We start from the raw sequence: 16,944 nt of genomic DNA on the forward strand, positions 1-16,944 counted from the left end.
GGGAGTTTCAAAAGAATAATATGATTCTCAGCTGATGTTTCTCTCCAAAAAACTTCTTATACATTTGCTGAATATCACAATGGGCTGCATAGAATAGGAAACATATTCAGAGCAGAACATGTTTTTGCTTGCTCCAGCCATGGAGCAGTGTTTTTGTCATAGATGATATAGGCAGAGATGCCAACAAATGCCTGAGTTTTGACTGGAATAGAGAATACATAATAGAGAGTCAGACAAACCATTCTCTGAGAATAGACCATAATGACTTACAATCTAAGCTTTATGGAAATAGACAAACCAGTGAAGTCATAACATATATCTGTATTTAAAGATGATTTCTGTTCACCAGAAGGATAGTTTGATCCTAATATAATATCACTCTTTGCATTGGATCATGGAAATTTCAAGTACTTCAGTGAGATAATGAGAAAACTAAGAGCAATAAATTAATATATGAGAAACCATAAGATCAAAATAGTCTGTGAATATTCATACTATAGAATGAGTCAGATGTATCCTCCAGCCTATCCTAACAGAATGTCAACAGCCACAAGAAGCATCAGAATGTCACTGAACTACTTAACCATTAGTACAGAAAAGGCTCTGGAGACAGTCACACACCAGATAAATTCAAGAATCCAGAAATTTAACTCAATCAAAAAGACTAATGAGTAATTTTCAATACAAGCCATTCATGAGAATGCATCAGAGAGCAGGATCAGAGTTTTCCATGCCTTGTCTCCAAAACTAAGTTAACAAGAGATGAATGATGGTAAGATGCATGTTTCTATGATGAAGAGCACAACAATCTCTGTTGGACAATGATTTTGAGAGTGATTGCAATTTTTTTTTCTGCAGAAAGAAGATCAAATCAAAGAATGAAGAATCATTCATTTGTTAGATATGTCCTTGCACTATTATATTTGATTGATTAGATCTTCTACTACCACTGTGCTATTGTATGTTAGGCTGTTTCTCTTTGCATACCACTGAGAGCTGACAGATGAACAAATATTGCACTGGCCCTTTTTATAATTAGAGTCATCTGAGTCTGCACACATTACAGCTGCATGTTTGGTTAACTTTATCATAGCTGCTTACTCACTGTAAAGGTCATCTGATGAAATTGATGTCCATCATTTGTCCACCATTAGCACTGTAATCATGAATATTGTCAGCTTACTCCACTTCCATTAGAAAGATGTACAAATATGCTTCTATCATGCTTATGAATAGTTCTTAACTCTGACCAATAAAATCTCATCTTCTATTCTTTTTATCCTGATGCTACTGAGTCTTGATCACATGTGCACTCTTAGAGAGACCAATATGCTGACAAGTCTTATAACATATCTATATATTTTCAAACTTGAATTGGACTATCTGTCAAAAGGCTTGAGTTCTTATTTGATACAGCAATTTTCCCTGCTAATATCCTCACCAATGGGTGTCTCTTTATTATATAAGCTTGGAAACTGGTAATAGGAGAAATTGGATAAATGAGACATCTTGCCTGGCTTAAGTGAGGTTACTGTATAATAAAGGTTTGCTTGGTCACAATAACATTATGCTGGCTTTCACTTTGTATAGGTTTTGGCACACCAATTTATATGTGCTTGAAAGAATCTAGATTTACATAAGAATTCACAAAATATATAAAAGAGATTGGTGTGCATTACATGGATAGAGAAAGAAGTAAATGCAAAGGTGTCTTTCAACACCTTCAAGTATGATTAGTTTTTATCACATGTCATAGCTAACTTATATGTGCCACCAGTCTTTGCTATGGCTACATTAATATTTTTTGCCAATAAGAACCAGGTGCATTACCAGCTGAACTTGCCTTCTTCTATATTGAGCAGCATACAGAAAATAGCAAATGAGGCATCATGTTCACTTTATTGCCCTCAATAAAATCACCTTATGTCAGACATGTTGGAAGGAGTGGGTGGTTAGAGTAACATCAGCTGATGTGACCTCCAGCCATTCAATCCCCCAAACTACACCACTGCTTTATGTGAATATTCCAGGATCTATCAAATAATTTTTATTCCAATCATAGACAAAATTGACAATGTATCTTATTAATCTTTAGTCATTAAATCATTCTCTGATAGTCCACCAGTTATTACATGTGTCTGTTATGTATCAGAAATCGGAGGGTGTTTGTGTGAAAGATGGGTTCAACTCCCAGCCAGAGAGTTCCCAGCCTCGGCCCATTATTCTATTTTGTTCTGTTCTATCAATGTCTTGCTGGCAAGCCGGGGTTCCCCAGGGGGCGGGGGGGAAGTTACGGTCCTATACCGACCCCTCAGGGAGGGGTGTTTTGATATGGTAATATATTGTTACTTACCTTATCACATGCGTAATCACACGCCTGGTGCACAGTAATCAGAACGTCGACGTGCGAAACCGTTGGCCTTCAAGTGGCAGGATTTATTCATTCAGGGCAGACGATACATGATGCGGTAATTCCCTGTTCATGCATTTGCCAAAGAATGGGAATATAACCGCATAGTGAGTTCGGCGAATTTATAGGATCTGGCCTGGGAGCACCAAATGAATAATATGACTCTCCGCAATATTCACCCCAAAAAAATTCTTACACAATTGCTGAACATCCCAATGGGTTGCATAGAATGGGAAACACATTCAGAACAGACCGCACTTTTTGCTCGCCCCAGCCGTGGAGCGAGCAACGTTTTGGTCGTAGAAGTGGAGATGCCAACCGAGGCCCGAGTTTTGACCGGAATAGAGAATGCGTGGTAGAGAGTCAGACAAACCGTTCCCTGAGAATGGAGCATAATGACTCGCAATCTGAGCTTTACAGAAATGTACAAATCAGCAAAGGCATAGCACGTATCTGCATTTAAAGATGATTTCTGTTCGCCGAAAGGATGATTTGATCCTTGCATAGGTGTCGCCCTTCGCACTGGATCGTGGAAATTCCAAGTACTTCGGAGAGGCAACGAGTGGTTACGAAGGGCTCGTACCAAGTGCATCATAGGACGGTAAATTAATATACGGGGGACGTAAGATCAAAATAGTCCGTAGATATCTGTACCATAGAATGAATCGGGTGTATCCTCCAGCCTATCATAACAAAAAATGTCAACAGGCGCAAGGAGCATTAACATTTCGTCGCTTACGTCGGCACATCCCCTCCAAAGCCGAGATCAAAGTGGCATATAGACTGCAGGTACTCCCAGTCTTCCAAAGTCAAAGGCGGCTCGGACTCGCTCGGTATGTCGTCAAACACCGGCGTCGGTGCGTATCCCTCGTAAAAGGCTCTGAGAACACTATCAGAGCTATGCAGCGTATCACGTCAGAACACGGAGGAATCGACCTGATATCAGCCATAGCCTCTTCGTAGCTATCTTGGTAATTCCCTTCGTGTGAAAACAGACAGACGCCGTCAAGCGTCATTTCAAGGATTACGCTAAGTAGGCGAGATGGTCAAAGTAATGCGTTCAAAGAATTCGATGGTCACAGTGATACTCACTTTTCGCTCAAGTCGGCAGGAGTGTAATAGACGTCCATGGTGGCGAGTAACCTGTAAAGCTAAGGCATGTGCGCTTTATAAAGACCAATCGCCTTGTTGCGAGTCGCCATTGGCATCATCACCAGCATGAATAAACACAATCCCTGCCACTTGACTCGGTGACCTCGCTGATGGCATCGTGATAAAAAGGCTCCAAAGACAATATCCAGCCTTCTTCAGCAGGACAGGTCAATGAATGTGACAGTACCCTGACTCGGAAAACAAAAGAGAAGACATTGATAGTTTGCTTTATTCAAAGATCCGCTTTGGTCAAGTTCGACGCACCTACCTAGCGAAGCCTGCCGTGAGAGAGAAAAGAGAGCATTTGCCAGCCTAGAGAGAGAGAGAAACAAAAGACGACGCGTCGTGGGTAGTTGTTGGGGAACAAGAGGCGTCGGAACATTAATTTTGCTGGTTTATTCTGTTATTCATTTGGCGCGCTACTGCCCGCCAATGTTTCTTGAGGGATATTGTTACCTAGTAGGATTGTGAGTAGTTATACCGACATAATCCCCATTCAAAGCTTCCAGATCCAATTACAGTGCCGCAAAGACCACTATCTTAGATGCAAAGGAAGGGTCCCACTCAGTTCCTGCCACAGCAGCCGGCCCGACTCACCTAAACCATGGAGGAAAGCATCTAAAATAAGTACGTTGTTATACATATTCTATATATTTTTAACCTCCCCTCCTCCCCTTACTAGGGTATGAAATACGTAAATGAAAACGAATGGACGTTCATGGATACAGGTAAGAACATAACAACGTCATAATGGAAGAGAAAAAAAAAAGCAAGTAAATAGCACAAATTTGGAAGCATACGCACGAATAATATCTCTCCCGCATCCTCCTCCTCCAAATAAAAAAAATACTTGAGCAGATCATGCCCTTATCCTCCATCCATCGCCTTTCCGACTGACCTTACCTACCCCTCCAAAGCCCTCTCTTACGACGAGCCATAACCCCGTACTGCAAACGACATCCTTAATCTCCTCGGCTGTAAACACGAGGCCCGTGGGAGCTATGACAAAACATGACATGGGAAAAAGACAAGCAGAAAGACGATGCTTACTGCCTTCACTAACCACCTTTCTCCCACCCCCTTCTCCCACCCCCTCCTCGAGACTGACCACCCTTCTCCTTACGATCCCAACCCGCTCAACCTCTACGTCTGGTAATGGATACGGCACCTTGAGCATCGCAACCACCTTTGGATGATGCGGTGTCGGCGAGAGCGTCCCAACCTTGACCTTCACAGACCGCGCCTCTGGCACAGTGCGCGGCGACGGAAAAAAATTCCTATTCGTCGACGTTGGCGTCCTCGGTAGCAACGGGCCAAGGCTTTTCACCTTGACAGTACACGTCCACGGCGTTTCTGAATCTTCCGGATCACTCTCCTCTCCATCGTCCTCTCCTGTTTTCAATCTTGAAAATCCCTCCGCACTCGTCGCTGACGTCGAGCTTCCACTCCCCACACTTGTCCGCTTTCTACGGGGCGCGGCGGGTGTATTAGGATTCTTGGCGCGCTTCTTTTTCGGTTTCCCCCGTCGCCATTCAACACGAACTTCACTGCCTTCCCCGACTACGATTTGATTTGATCCTCGCAACATGCCTCCGAGTACACTGCCCACGTCCCCCTTGAGCCACCGCCTCACGGTCCAGACATACATCGCGGGTCCACGACCATTAAACACCCCTCTTACTGCTGGTGGATAAGCCGAAGACGTGAATAAGGAGACAAGGTTCGGGTAAGTTGCGGGGTTGGTGGTTGATATCGACAAAAGAGGCTGGATACCGAGTGTTGCCGGAAGGAGGACTTCACGGGGAACGTTAGCTGCTTGTGGTTCCTCCTTCTCTGCCAGTGGCACGTCGACAGACCTTCGCGGGAAGATGGGTGACGGCGAACGGTGCATCGAGCCGGCAGACAGATTCCGGGTATGCCGTGCTTGCGTTGGCGTCATGTCTGGCGTGGCAGGTTCCTTGGAATTTCGCTTGAACATCTTGCCGAATAGGTTCTTCCGAGCCTTGTCGCTGGTAGCAGAAGGGGCATGTGAGCCGGCACTTGACAGTGAAACAGCGCTCGATGCAGGGCTGGGTCCGGTCGGAGGCATCAAAGCGCCAGCTGATGAACGCGAATCCTGCTGTTTCACCTCCCGGTTGTCGACCTTGGACGCTGCCCAAACTTCCACAGGCTCCATCACAGCCAAATCAATCAACTCCATTCCCCTTTTGGCGAATTTAGCAATTTTGGCGTCAGTCCCAGCATCGACGACGATGTTCGTCATGACATTGTGAGCCTGCAAGTTGTAGAGAGGGATGATCATGCGCCTCCCGCTCGCGGTGGATGAAACGGAAGAAAAAGAGGATGTCGAAGATAGGTTGGACTGGGTGCGGCTCAAGGGAGTTTCAGGAAGGGTATCGTCGATAGACTGCCGGGGGGTAGGCAGACCTGGGGCACGGGTATTTGGTGGGACAAGCTGGACTTGAAGATTCAGTGGATGGTTAGACTTTGCCGGCGGTGGCCGTACAAAAATAAATGTCTGTAATAAATATAAGCGTCACCAGTCTTCAAATTGCATAAATAATATAAACACGAACTTCGCTGGCTTTTTTCTCTCTTTCTCTTCTCTCCGTCTTGGATTCGTTTTTAACTGCCTCTTCCTGTACATCGTCTTCGTCGTCTTCAATAACAATCGGTTTTGGCGCCGTAGGAGATGAGTTGAGGTGTAGCACAGACGGAAGAAGGGAATTAAGCGAGGAAAACATCCCTCGTCGTCGTCGTCGTCTCCGTCTGGATGGTGGTGGTAATGGTGAGAGCGCTACCGAAATTACAAATGAAGCCAAGAACAGCGGTTGTACAAACGGAAACACGTAAGCGGCTGATGGTTTCCAGACTTGGAAGTCAACTCCGCTCGCCCGATGAAAACATATGTAATCCGGACCCTAACTGCGGAGATTTCGGTCCTTTTGGTGTGCAGTGATACAGGGAAAAATAGTAGAGCTACCGAGAAATTCTATGCAAGTCTGGTTTCCCTCATGGCTCGATATATTTAAATTTGAATCCACGCCGGAAACAAGGAGGATGCGTCATTCGGCTCTGCGTCATCATCTGGTTCTCGGTATTTGAATTTCTGTCAAGGCACGAGTCGCAGGACGGCGCCCAATGCAGGGTGCGGCGTAGTGATTGCTATCGTACGATCAGCATATCGGAAGGACCATGGCAATCAAAATAAAGGGAAGAAGTTTTACAATGCCCACCCTATTAACTGCGTTTGAACATAACGATCTAGCAAACCCCGACGCGCGGGGCTTCTTTGAAATATATCAGATCAAGATCGGAATTGCTTAGCGTGCCTCATGATCGCAACGAAGGAGTGGAATTTTAATGTTATCGTTGAACTTTCGGATACTTATCAGCGTTACTATATACCAGGAAGAGATGTCCCAGAACTATGCTGGATACTTTGCCATTGCCATTGCCAAGACATCAAAATATGATGGTCATCCGAGTTTAGTCCGAGTCCGAGTCCGAGTCCGACGGCTTTTGAAGGATGCAAAGCTGGGTAATTCTTTTTAGCAAAAGTTGCAAGCCCTTGTGACGCGTGCGTTGGATGATGGAAAGTTATATCATGCCCTCCTTCCCCCGTCCCATAGTAGAAATTAATATATTTCTGTCTTCCCCATCCAAGAACCTAGATGAAGTCCAAGATTTCCAGTTCCCTGTCCAAGCATCGATATAGACTTCAAAATGAAGTCTAAAAGTGCGAATTTTCCCCTAGAAAGAGGTGGTGTGGGGGAAATATTTAATTTTTCAATCTTTGTCGAAGAAATCAACGACAACGGAGTTGAAACATCCAGATTGAACTGAAAACAACATCACGTGATGGCTACATCTCCCATTTAGGTTGGCCAATTGCCTTTTGTGGATCATGCACGACTGCTCAAAATATAACGATAAGGGATGTCGGAGAACCGCTGCCTCCTTTTGGGGGCATCAACGGAATGTGTATTCACAAAAAGCGGCGGTGCGGTTTGGGCGACTGAGTCGCTAGAGGTCACATTGTCAGCTGATATTACGCTAACCACCCACCCCTTCCGACATGCGTCCGGCATAAGGCAATTCTATCGAGGAGGGATATAGAGTTGACATGATGCCTAGTTAGCCATTTTTCGCATGCCGCTTGATTCGGAAGAAGACGAGTTCAGCTGATGTATTTTGGTAATGCACCTGGTTCTTATTAGCAACCAATATCAATGTAGCTGTGGCAAAGACAAGCGGCGCGTATAATTTAGATATGACATGTGACAAGAGCTAATCATACTTGAAGGTGGTAGAAAGGCGCCTTTGCGTTTACATCTTTCTCTGTCCATGGACACCAATCGCTTCTATACCCCTTGTGAATTCTTATGTAAATCCAGATTCCCTCAGACACATATAAATTTGTGTGCCAAACCTGTACGAAGCCGAACTTAGCATGATCCTCAAGCTGAGCACCCGCACACACTAAATCTCGCCATGAAACCCTTGATTTTAGAAATTAGAGCGATATTTCGGAAAGGCAAACCCAGTCAGGAAAGATGTCCCATTCATCCAGTTCCTCCTGTTTCCAAAGCTTCAAGAAAGCATCTGAGGCACAGTAACTTCGTCCAAAAGGTGCTCCTTTGCCGGAAAGATATTTTCGCAATATTACCAGCTCCCCAGCTTATATAATGAAGAGACGCCTATTGACGAAGAAGTTAGCAGGAAAAATAGCTGTATCAAACAAGAACCTAAGCCCTCCAACGGATAGTCCAATTCGAGATCGAAAACATGTAGACATGTCATACGGCTTGTCAGCGCATCGATCCCTCCGAGAGAGCACACGTGATCAAGACTCAGTAACATCAGGATAAAAAGAATAGAAGGCGAGATCTCATTGGTCAGGGTCGAGAACCATTCGTAAGCATGACAGGAACATATTGTGCGTCTTTCTGACGGAAAGGGGTTAAGCTGACAACATTCGTGATTACGATGCCGACGGTGGACAAATGATGGACATCAATTCCACCAGATGACCTTTACATGTAGACTGATAGCCTGACAGTGAGTAAGCAGCCACGACAAAGTTAACCGAACACATAATTGTGACGCGTGTGGACTCGAACGACTCTTAACCATAAAAAGGGCCGGCGCAAAATTTTTTGACCTGTCGGCTCTCAGTGGCGTGCAAAGAGAAACAGCCTAACACTCAATAGCACAGTGGTAGTAGAAGATCTAATCCATGAAATATAATAGCGCAAGGACATACCTAACAAAATAATGATTCTTCGTTCCGCAGTTTGGTCTCCTTCCTGCGGAAAAAAATTTGCAGTCACCCTCAAAATCATCGTCCAACAGAGATCGTTGTGTCCTTCATCGTAGAAACATGCACCTTACCATCATTCGTCCCTTCTTAGTTCGGGAGAAGAGGCATGGAAATTCTGACCCTGCTCTCTGATGCGTTCTCACTAACGGCTAAGTAATTCAGCGAAATTTTAATGCTCCTTGCGCCTGTTGACATTTTTTGTTATGATAGGCTGGAGGATACACCCGATTCATTCTATGGTACAGATATCTACGGACTATTTTGATCTTACGTCCCCCGTATATTAATTTACCGTCCTATGATGCACTTGGTACGAGCCCTTCGTAACCACTCGTTGCCTCTCCGAAGTACTTGGAATTTCCACGATCCAGTGCGAAGGGCGACACCTATGCAAGGATCAAATCATCCTTTCGGCGAACAGAAATCATCTTTAAATGCAGATACGTGCTATGCCTTTGCTGATTTGTACATTTCTGTAAAGCTCAGATTGCGAGTCATTATGCTCCATTCTCAGGGAACGGTTTGTCTGACTCTCTACCACGCATTCTCTATTCCGGTCAAAACTCGGGCCTCGGTTGGCATCTCCACTTCTACGACCAAAACGTTGCTCGCTCCACGGCTGGGGCGAGCAAAAAGTGCGGTCTGTTCTGAATGTGTTTCCCATTCTATGCAACCCATTGGGATGTTCAGCAATTGTGTAAGAATTTTTTTGGGGTGAATATTGCGGAGAGTCATATTATTCATTTGGTGCTCCCAGGCCAGATCCTATAAATTCGCCGAACTCACTATGCGGTTATATTCCCATTCTTTGGCAAATGCATGAACAGGGAATTACCGCATCATGTATCGTCTATTCTGAATAATGAATCCTGCAATTTCAAGGTCAACGGCTTCGCACAGCAAAGAGCCTTCTCTTGTTTTTTCTTCGTTCTCTCGCTGAGCATTGAGCCCATAATAAGTAAACCGGATATCGAAAATGGAACCTCGAGGAGAATTCACTATCATTAAAAAAAATGCTTGGATTTCATACGCAGTATGCAATGACTGCCCGCAATTTTCAACTAAATGACCCAAGTTGATTCATGAACCAACATACCTGGTACAGTACCGGGTACCAGCCAGGATACCGCACGAAACCTGGGTTTCAGACAGGTAAGTCACTGGTAACTTACACTCCCCCCAGTTTCGTGTGCATGCGAAAGGCACGGTGCGCCAGCGGGACATTGATTGAACGCAACAAAATCTAATTCAAATCCCTCACATCTCTCTGACTGGGAGTCGAACCCAGCTTTCGCGCGCATACCTTTTCAGAGATATTATGACAGGCGCGTGTACTAACCGATATACTATCAGAGAGTGACATAATGTGTCTAATTCTCAAATATATTATAAGGTACAGCTGTTCATTTTTGCCTGCTATTAAAATATAGATCTTCATCATCCCCTTGACATCGAGCAGTTAGTTGTGCTGGCTCTTACACAACTCGACACCAGAATATAATGACTTTGGGAAATACAGGAGTCAAGGTGAATGAGTATTATGATATTCAAAGCATTCACTTTCTGACATGATGACCTTGGCTGACTGGTTAACAAGGAGGTCGAGATATCGAAAATCCCAGTGTAGAAGTTGAGGGAAGAGCGATAATAGAGATGTTGTCCTCGACGATACTTTCACAATTTGTCAAACTAACCCGACGACCGTTGCTTTCTCAAACGCAGAATAAGGAGTCTGAAGTGGGATAAATCGGAGATCCAACAGAGTTGACATTGCCTCTGGACATTTCGCATTTCTGAATGTCGTGTTCGATGACAGGTGGATATGCATAGAGAGGAGAGGCGGCTCTCGTTCGTTATGCAAAGTGGTGGCAACGAGCGGGACATAACAAAAGGGAAGTGACGATGATGAAGGAAGACATATCTGTGCTGGTTACTTTGGTTAGGACATCCGTCATTATTCTCTGTAATAACCTGACGGATTTCATAGTGCAACAAGCGTTATTCCCTGTATCGATAATAAATGATGCACTACCTGTTGGATCAAGTCATGTTGTGAGCGGACCTGCCGCATATGTACGTACGCCGGTACGGTGTTACAGGTCAGTGCCATCTCTTTATCTTTGGGCCAATTTTGAGGTTCTTGATATACCGGGGATGCCTGCAATGGGTATCATTGACAGCCTTACCGCAAGAATGTTACATCTTCTCTTGTCCAATTCCTCTTCTTGACCTTGTACGGCGTAACATTGCAAATCAATGAAAAATCTCAATGAGTGTCAGCATTTGGCATTTTACATGCTTCCAAAACACGACGTGTTGTTTCATCCCACGACGTCTCGCATTGTCAGCCACAGCTGGCTGCGGAAATGCCTGCTGATATTGAGGAGAGCTCAATGAAGCTTCAGGCTTTGCAGCAGCCTAATGCGCCTTCAAGTGATACACTTCCTCTGCTAGGATGACGTGAACCGGCAGTCCTCGAAATTGGAGCTCCCGTCGAATTCTGTGATCTTTGACTTGACGGAGCCTTGGTGACTCGGACCGGCTTTCTCTGGAGGCGTGTAGTATCACACTATGTTCCTGTTCCAGATGTGGCGATTCCAAGTGTTTAAAGACGGGTGGGAATGATCTGATTGAAGGGTATGGGATATGTAAACAACGGATAAGGGTGCGAGACTTAGAACCCTCTTTGTTCATCTTTTGGGTAACGAATCTGATCAGTTTCACTTGGCAGAAGATTCGCAGTCTTGAGACTGTCTAATGCCGCTCTAAGCCAACACTCGTCTGTGCTTCTTTGCTTCTATCATTTTTCTCATTTTAAATCACCCGCATAGTATTCCATCGGCGCAATGCATATCCAATCTTACGTGCACTACGAGAGCCACGGGTCTCTCACGTTATAGTCGATTTAGTGCCAGGGCCATTGTCCCTTGGCCCCACTGCGTCTCCGAATGTACCTGCCCTTGGACCTGATATAGAGATACTGGCATCAAGATGCCCCTGTCTTGTCTCTCCACTTGTGATGATCTGATGAATAGATGCCGGTAAGCTAGGATACAGTGTGCTGTACCGAGCCCTTAGCGCTTCTATGTCATGGGAAATCGGTTAGCCGGACTGTCTGAAACCTTTTTCTCTTCCAACCACTTGCTCCTGGTGTGCCTACATATTTTTGGCCAAAACCTATTGAGAATTGACGATAAATCATTCCGTTTAGAAGGCCGAAGTGTGCGGGCGAATCTCTAACCAGTTTCAACGGCAGTGCAATGGCAGTCAATCAATGATATAATTTTTTGCGTTATATCATGGCAACAACGTCCATCCAGCTTTATTGTGGGATAACCTCCCTTGACAAAAGGAGTAGAGACGAAGTGTGCGCTGGACCGTACGTGAATCTGGCATCTCCTCCTTGTCACTTAAACATGTTGACTCTTTCTAGCAAAGAAACATCCAGTCGTACACCTTACCATCGAGAAATCTTGGTCTCTAGAAGTTTTTGACCCTCCTGTATGCCCATGATTGAAACCTATAAATGTTTCCACTTTATCATCATTGATTGGGCTTTCCAGAGGCATTGCTTTGCCTTTCAGTGAGGTTATCTGGCCCCTTCCTAGTGATATCGCCTGCATCACCGTTGACGAGGCAAAAGGCCACTACCTCACTTTCAAGCACGACGGTACTCTCTATGGCAAGTATCCTGTAGATGATGAGCAGCGTCTCGTGACTGGCTGTGTGTGATGCAATTACGACGATGAAACTCAAGGGCACTACAAATGTTCGTAGAGTTTTTTTCGTTCAAGTTGCTGCTTGACTCAATTTTGGTTCCAGGTGCCGTTAACATTAAATCTATTGTCACAAATCAAGATGACCACTCTGGCTTTGCTGAATTCAAGGGACCCATGGTCGCGAACATCAGGACCAGTTATGCTGGGTCTTGTGTGTAAGTTAAGCGTCATAACCGTGTGGGTCAAAAGTACAGCTTCGGATTCCTCTTACTTTGCTTTTTATCCCTGGTATTTCTACATGTTATTTATTCTTCTGCACCAAGTATTGTAGGCAATACACCCACTTTCCTTTTGAACATCTGAGAAGTCATTTGCTGATACTCCTTTAATGACCATGAGAGGCTGAGCTTGTGTGTATCAGGCCCAGGCTTGTGAGGTAAACTTAGAGCACAGCGAACTGAAGTGCTGGCTGAGCCCGGATAGAATTTGAAACCAGCATCCACTCAGAAGATAACAAGCAGAGAACTCTGAAGATATCATCAAATATCATGATTTCTCACCCATACATTGCTTGTCTTTTCCCCCTGAATGAAATTATTGAGTGAACTGACTCGGAGGGTCCAGTTACAACAATTATAAAAGACGTGGACCCTTTCCGGGATTAAACCTTTAAAAGCAGCAAGGACTAGATATTGGGTATAGAAAAGCTTGCACAAGTACTCAGTGTGCTTTGGTTCCGTGACAGTACTAGAATTTGGTGAGCAAGTCCGGTGGGAAAAGGTTTCTCCGCTGGCTTTGGCTCCTACCGTCACGTACCCACTGTCCCAGTCAATATATCAACCCTTTGCGTCCTACTATTCATTCTCTTTGATTGCGTATATACATCATCTTTCATGATGACGTGATTACCCTCTCAATTTGTGCAACATTTTGCCTGATAGAATGTCCATGATGCATTTGGGTCAAGCAGGCGACTTTTTCATGCGGCGACGCCTTCCTGATGGACACTACCTGCTGTGCCTTTCTCGACGGCATGCTTGTGATTCGGCCGGGCCAAGGATTCCTCAAGAATTACGAGGAACGGATCCTAATATTACGTCGCTCATTTTCATTGAGAGCAAAGCACTCGGTGGCAGCAGCACTTTCCATAAATGCTGTCCATTGGGAAATTCTGATGCACAATAATTGTCTTTTCCTGCTCAGTTGCAAGATCAAGGGCCATTCGTGACAATTCGAGAAATGGTCTTTGGACTCTTCAGGTCTTTGACTGAGATACCACCCAGGCGGAGAGCGAGGCCCTCAAGGAACCTCAAGATATGACGTGCTGTAGGGAGAAGGGAATACTTGGTGACTAGGCTCCTTTTACGGTGTGTTAAAAAGGCTGGCTCTGACAAAGGTAAGGTTCCATCAATGCTGGTCATTTGGCAAATGCTGATAGACAATCGAAGTCTTAGTCTTTTCTGTCATTTCCCAAGATTGATGTTCATTGTAATAACAAAGCGAGTGGCAATCCTTTGTTCCTTTGTTCTGAGAACCCATAAAAACTGGACTCCTGCCCTCCGTTCTCATCATCGCCATTCGAGCCCTGGAATATGTCGGATCCCACCAAGGTAGACAATGAAGTCGTTATCGCAGAGCGAGGCGACCAGCGTCTTGCCATCCCCAGGCTGGCCTTCTTGCAAAGATCATTCTCCGTATGTTGAGGGATATTCTGATCATCGCCCCACTATCTGACGTTGAACCCATATGGACAGTCTTTTCAAGCCTACGCGAACCAACAGCTTGATACGGCTGGTGGAACTTTCGTCACGCAATCGCTTAAGGGACAAGAAGGACGGGAAGTGCTCATCCCAAAACAGCATTGGGCAGCCGTGAAACCACAGATCCGCTCAGTGAAGATACAACGGCCACCCACACCAGGCATGGGGTTCTGTGATATCTTATTCTTAGCTATGGTTTGTGCGGGGATCTTTATGGCAGGTGTCATCATTGAAAGCCAACCTCGTGGCCCTTGTGCGCGTTTATATCACCGTCTCTTGTGCCACTGACTGATTTCCTACTGTTCAGTTTGAAGCGATAGTCTTATATATGTATTCAAGGCCTTTCTCTGCCGTTATGCTATGTGATTGGAGCTTTAATCTGATATATGCATATCATCCTTTTCGCCGTGCTCTGCGAGTCTGTTTGAAGTGGTAAAGGGTATCGTCCTTGTCTTGTCCTTATCTACTGATATTGCTCTGCTTTCTTTATTCATTCCTCTGGCGGACTCGTCACGGCATTAAACTATTGACTGTCCCATCATACAAGGTGTCCTTCATTGTTCTCGACGACATCGACAAGCAGTAGATGGTCATGGTTGACACTTCGCAATTACAGATAAGTACGACGTCGTAGGCTCAATCCGGATCCAAGTCATCCAGATTGAATGCTATCTTGAATAACTCTGAACCGGGCAGGGGTGGGTCTTGAACGAACCTATAATTGTAGTTGAAGGACCAGACGAGAATCCATGGACTTGCTAGATAAGAAAAGTACGGCGGGAATACCCACACCAACCCTACGTCATCTGGCGGGAACTGCATTCCGGTAACAAGTTACCGTTGATGATCTCTTTCTCTGATACCGGTGCTACCAGGGGAGACCACGTCAAACTGAACTCCAAGGATAAGCCTGCCGGCAATATTATGATGAATAAAGGTCATACCAGTGTGTCTGGATCTTTGTTACCCATCATTTTTGGAAACGGCGCAAGTTCTGTCAGGCTCGTGATTTCGGGGAAGGCCAGTGAGTCATCTTTACTTGGCCAATGATTGGTGAACAAGATTGTTGTTCAGGGTCATTGCTGAAACGACGGCATCATCGTGCCGTGTCTCAATTTCTTTGTTTGCTCCTCTTTTCTTTGTTCATTCTGTTGGAATTTAGGTGCTGGTGATTCGAAGGAAAGGTATATTTCGTCGTATAGAGTAAGGACGGTAGTGTTTGCGAGTCAAGTTGATAGGTACGAAAAATGTCAAAGTATGAGGTAAGCAGTAAATATATATAAATAGAATATGATATTAAAGCCGTGAAAACCGAATCTCAACACATTCGTTATATATATATTATATATCTTGACTGCTCGCAGCATCTTTCTTTACCTCGCGCGATGACGAATTTTCACCCACCCGCCTCCCTCATAGACTATCTTCTTAACTACTCTTTTACTATTTCTCGTACTTTCCATAGTTGGCTTGGGTTGTCCCCTTAAAGGCTCCCGAGAACTCAGTATCTCTCAATGATGTTGGGATTTTGCTGGAAAGTTCTAGAAAGGGCAATCCGGCATCATGCTGAGAGTTGATGAGTAAGCTCGAGAGAAAGAGAAAGTTGTAGTAAATTCTAGATATAAGTCTTGAGAGTATAAATACAAGCCCTGTAGGAGCTGTAGAATAACAAGTTCATACCATCTGGCCTTACCGGCCTGGAGTCTACCCTGCACATCACCGATGATTTCCAACAAATGACATTATCATTGATCCCAAAACTTGATCCCTATCCTGTCCTCTCATCAATTTATCTTTCCTCTCCATCTTCGGAGATTCGAGCGATGAACATGTAAATTACAAGTTATCGGAGAACAGGCCGACCTGGCCATCACCGGCCTGTGGCGGCTTCAAGTTGCCGATACCGGCTTTTTCATTTCTGTCTTACTCCCGATTGTTCCGCATAAAGTTCCTAAGTTCCTTCCTTCCGGTCTTCAAGCATCTTTTCAACTGCAGAATTAATTGAGAACCGTTTTTATGTTTGGGAAGATGCGCAACATTCCATGAAATAGTATGTGCTGTATGAATCTCTGACACTTCATTGCGGCCGGGGCGATCATTGATGCTCTGATCTCTTCGTAACAGTGTCAAGTCTTGTTTCAGTATGGTTCGAATGGAGAATGCCAGCTTGCCGAATCCTATCGAGATTGGACCGGCACGGTAAGTAGTGCCTAGGTTTCTGTTTCATCTTTTGAATCTATCCTTTACCTCGGGCGACAGGCATTAAAAATCCTTACCCTGAAACTACTGTATGGCTTTGTTCTGTGCCCATTGTTAAAACCTACTGTGGATCGCTAGAATTTCATGAATTTCTGCAATTTTGCCGTGTTGACCGCTATTACTACGATCCGAGCCACTCCGAGACGATCTTTGTCGAAGGCATCTTTTATCCATGTTACAGGCGGTGCAGTATATTAATTGATCCTGTTTGATGATCCTGTCGATGAGAAACAGATACTACGAGTTTGAAGTGCAACTGTCGGAGAGATTTTCTATGTAATTACTAATCAGTGACCCAACGCTGACATCCTGAAACATAGC

The 16,944-nt window shown here is 44.8% G+C and overlaps 6 protein-coding genes and 1 non-coding gene across 7 annotated transcripts; 2 read left to right on the forward strand and 5 right to left on the reverse strand.

The window, feature by feature from the left end:
- Positions 1-2,148: 2,148 nt before the first annotated feature.
- Positions 2,149-3,002, reverse strand: BT62DRAFT_1011807 (uncharacterized protein; the record flags this gene model as incomplete). The annotated part of the gene is made up of 3 exons (XM_043177827.1): positions 2,149-2,298; positions 2,354-2,377; positions 2,664-3,002. 3 exons carry the CDS (start codon positions 3,000-3,002, stop codon positions 2,149-2,151), a joined length of 513 nt encoding a protein of 170 aa, XP_043034723.1.
- Positions 3,003-3,038: 36 nt separating this feature from the next.
- Positions 3,039-3,540, reverse strand: BT62DRAFT_1011808 (uncharacterized protein; the record flags this gene model as incomplete). The annotated part of the gene is made up of 4 exons (XM_043177828.1): positions 3,039-3,093; positions 3,150-3,290; positions 3,347-3,439; positions 3,503-3,540. The coding sequence occupies 4 exons, from the start codon at positions 3,538-3,540 to the stop codon at positions 3,039-3,041; spliced, it is 327 nt and encodes a 108-aa protein (XP_043034724.1).
- Positions 3,541-4,322: 782 nt separating this feature from the next.
- Positions 4,323-7,690, reverse strand: BT62DRAFT_1080234 (uncharacterized protein; the record flags this gene model as incomplete). The annotated part of the gene is made up of 6 exons (XM_043179566.1): positions 4,323-4,561; positions 4,613-6,080; positions 6,139-6,483; positions 6,684-6,727; positions 7,476-7,588; positions 7,641-7,690. The coding sequence occupies 6 exons, from the start codon at positions 7,688-7,690 to the stop codon at positions 4,422-4,424; spliced, it is 2,160 nt and encodes a 719-aa protein (XP_043034725.1). The 3' UTR covers positions 4,323-4,421.
- Positions 7,691-9,181: 1,491 nt separating this feature from the next.
- On the reverse strand, positions 9,182-10,109 carry BT62DRAFT_923450 (uncharacterized protein; the record flags this gene model as incomplete). The annotated part of the gene is made up of 5 exons (XM_043184514.1): positions 9,182-9,271; positions 9,355-9,550; positions 9,721-9,821; positions 9,982-10,022; positions 10,058-10,109. 5 exons carry the CDS (start codon positions 10,107-10,109, stop codon positions 9,182-9,184), a joined length of 480 nt encoding a protein of 159 aa, XP_043034726.1.
- A 39-nt stretch (positions 10,110-10,148) lies between these two features.
- Positions 10,149-10,241, reverse strand: BT62DRAFT_t170. Its single transcript has one exon. It is a non-coding gene; the product is annotated as a tRNA-Asp (tRNA).
- Positions 10,242-12,184: 1,943 nt separating this feature from the next.
- Positions 12,185-12,967, forward strand: BT62DRAFT_923451 (uncharacterized protein; the record flags this gene model as incomplete). Its single annotated transcript, XM_043184515.1, has 4 exons — positions 12,185-12,264; positions 12,449-12,609; positions 12,708-12,815; positions 12,936-12,967. 4 exons carry the CDS (start codon positions 12,185-12,187, stop codon positions 12,965-12,967), a joined length of 381 nt encoding a protein of 126 aa, XP_043034727.1.
- A 1,229-nt stretch (positions 12,968-14,196) lies between these two features.
- Positions 14,197-15,945, forward strand: BT62DRAFT_1046248 (uncharacterized protein; the record flags this gene model as incomplete). Its single annotated transcript, XM_043178476.1, has 7 exons — positions 14,197-14,298; positions 14,359-14,559; positions 14,585-14,617; positions 15,127-15,388; positions 15,527-15,567; positions 15,603-15,626; positions 15,830-15,945. 7 exons carry the CDS (start codon positions 14,197-14,199, stop codon positions 15,932-15,934), a joined length of 768 nt encoding a protein of 255 aa, XP_043034728.1. The 3' UTR covers positions 15,935-15,945.
- Between the last annotated feature and the right edge of the window lie 999 nt (positions 15,946-16,944).

The sequence above is a fragment of the Guyanagaster necrorhizus genome (genome assembly GCF_019112545.1).
Source record: "Guyanagaster necrorhizus MCA 3950 unplaced genomic scaffold BT62scaffold_40, whole genome shotgun sequence".
Lineage (NCBI taxonomy): Eukaryota > Fungi > Basidiomycota > Agaricomycetes > Agaricales > Physalacriaceae > Guyanagaster > Guyanagaster necrorhizus.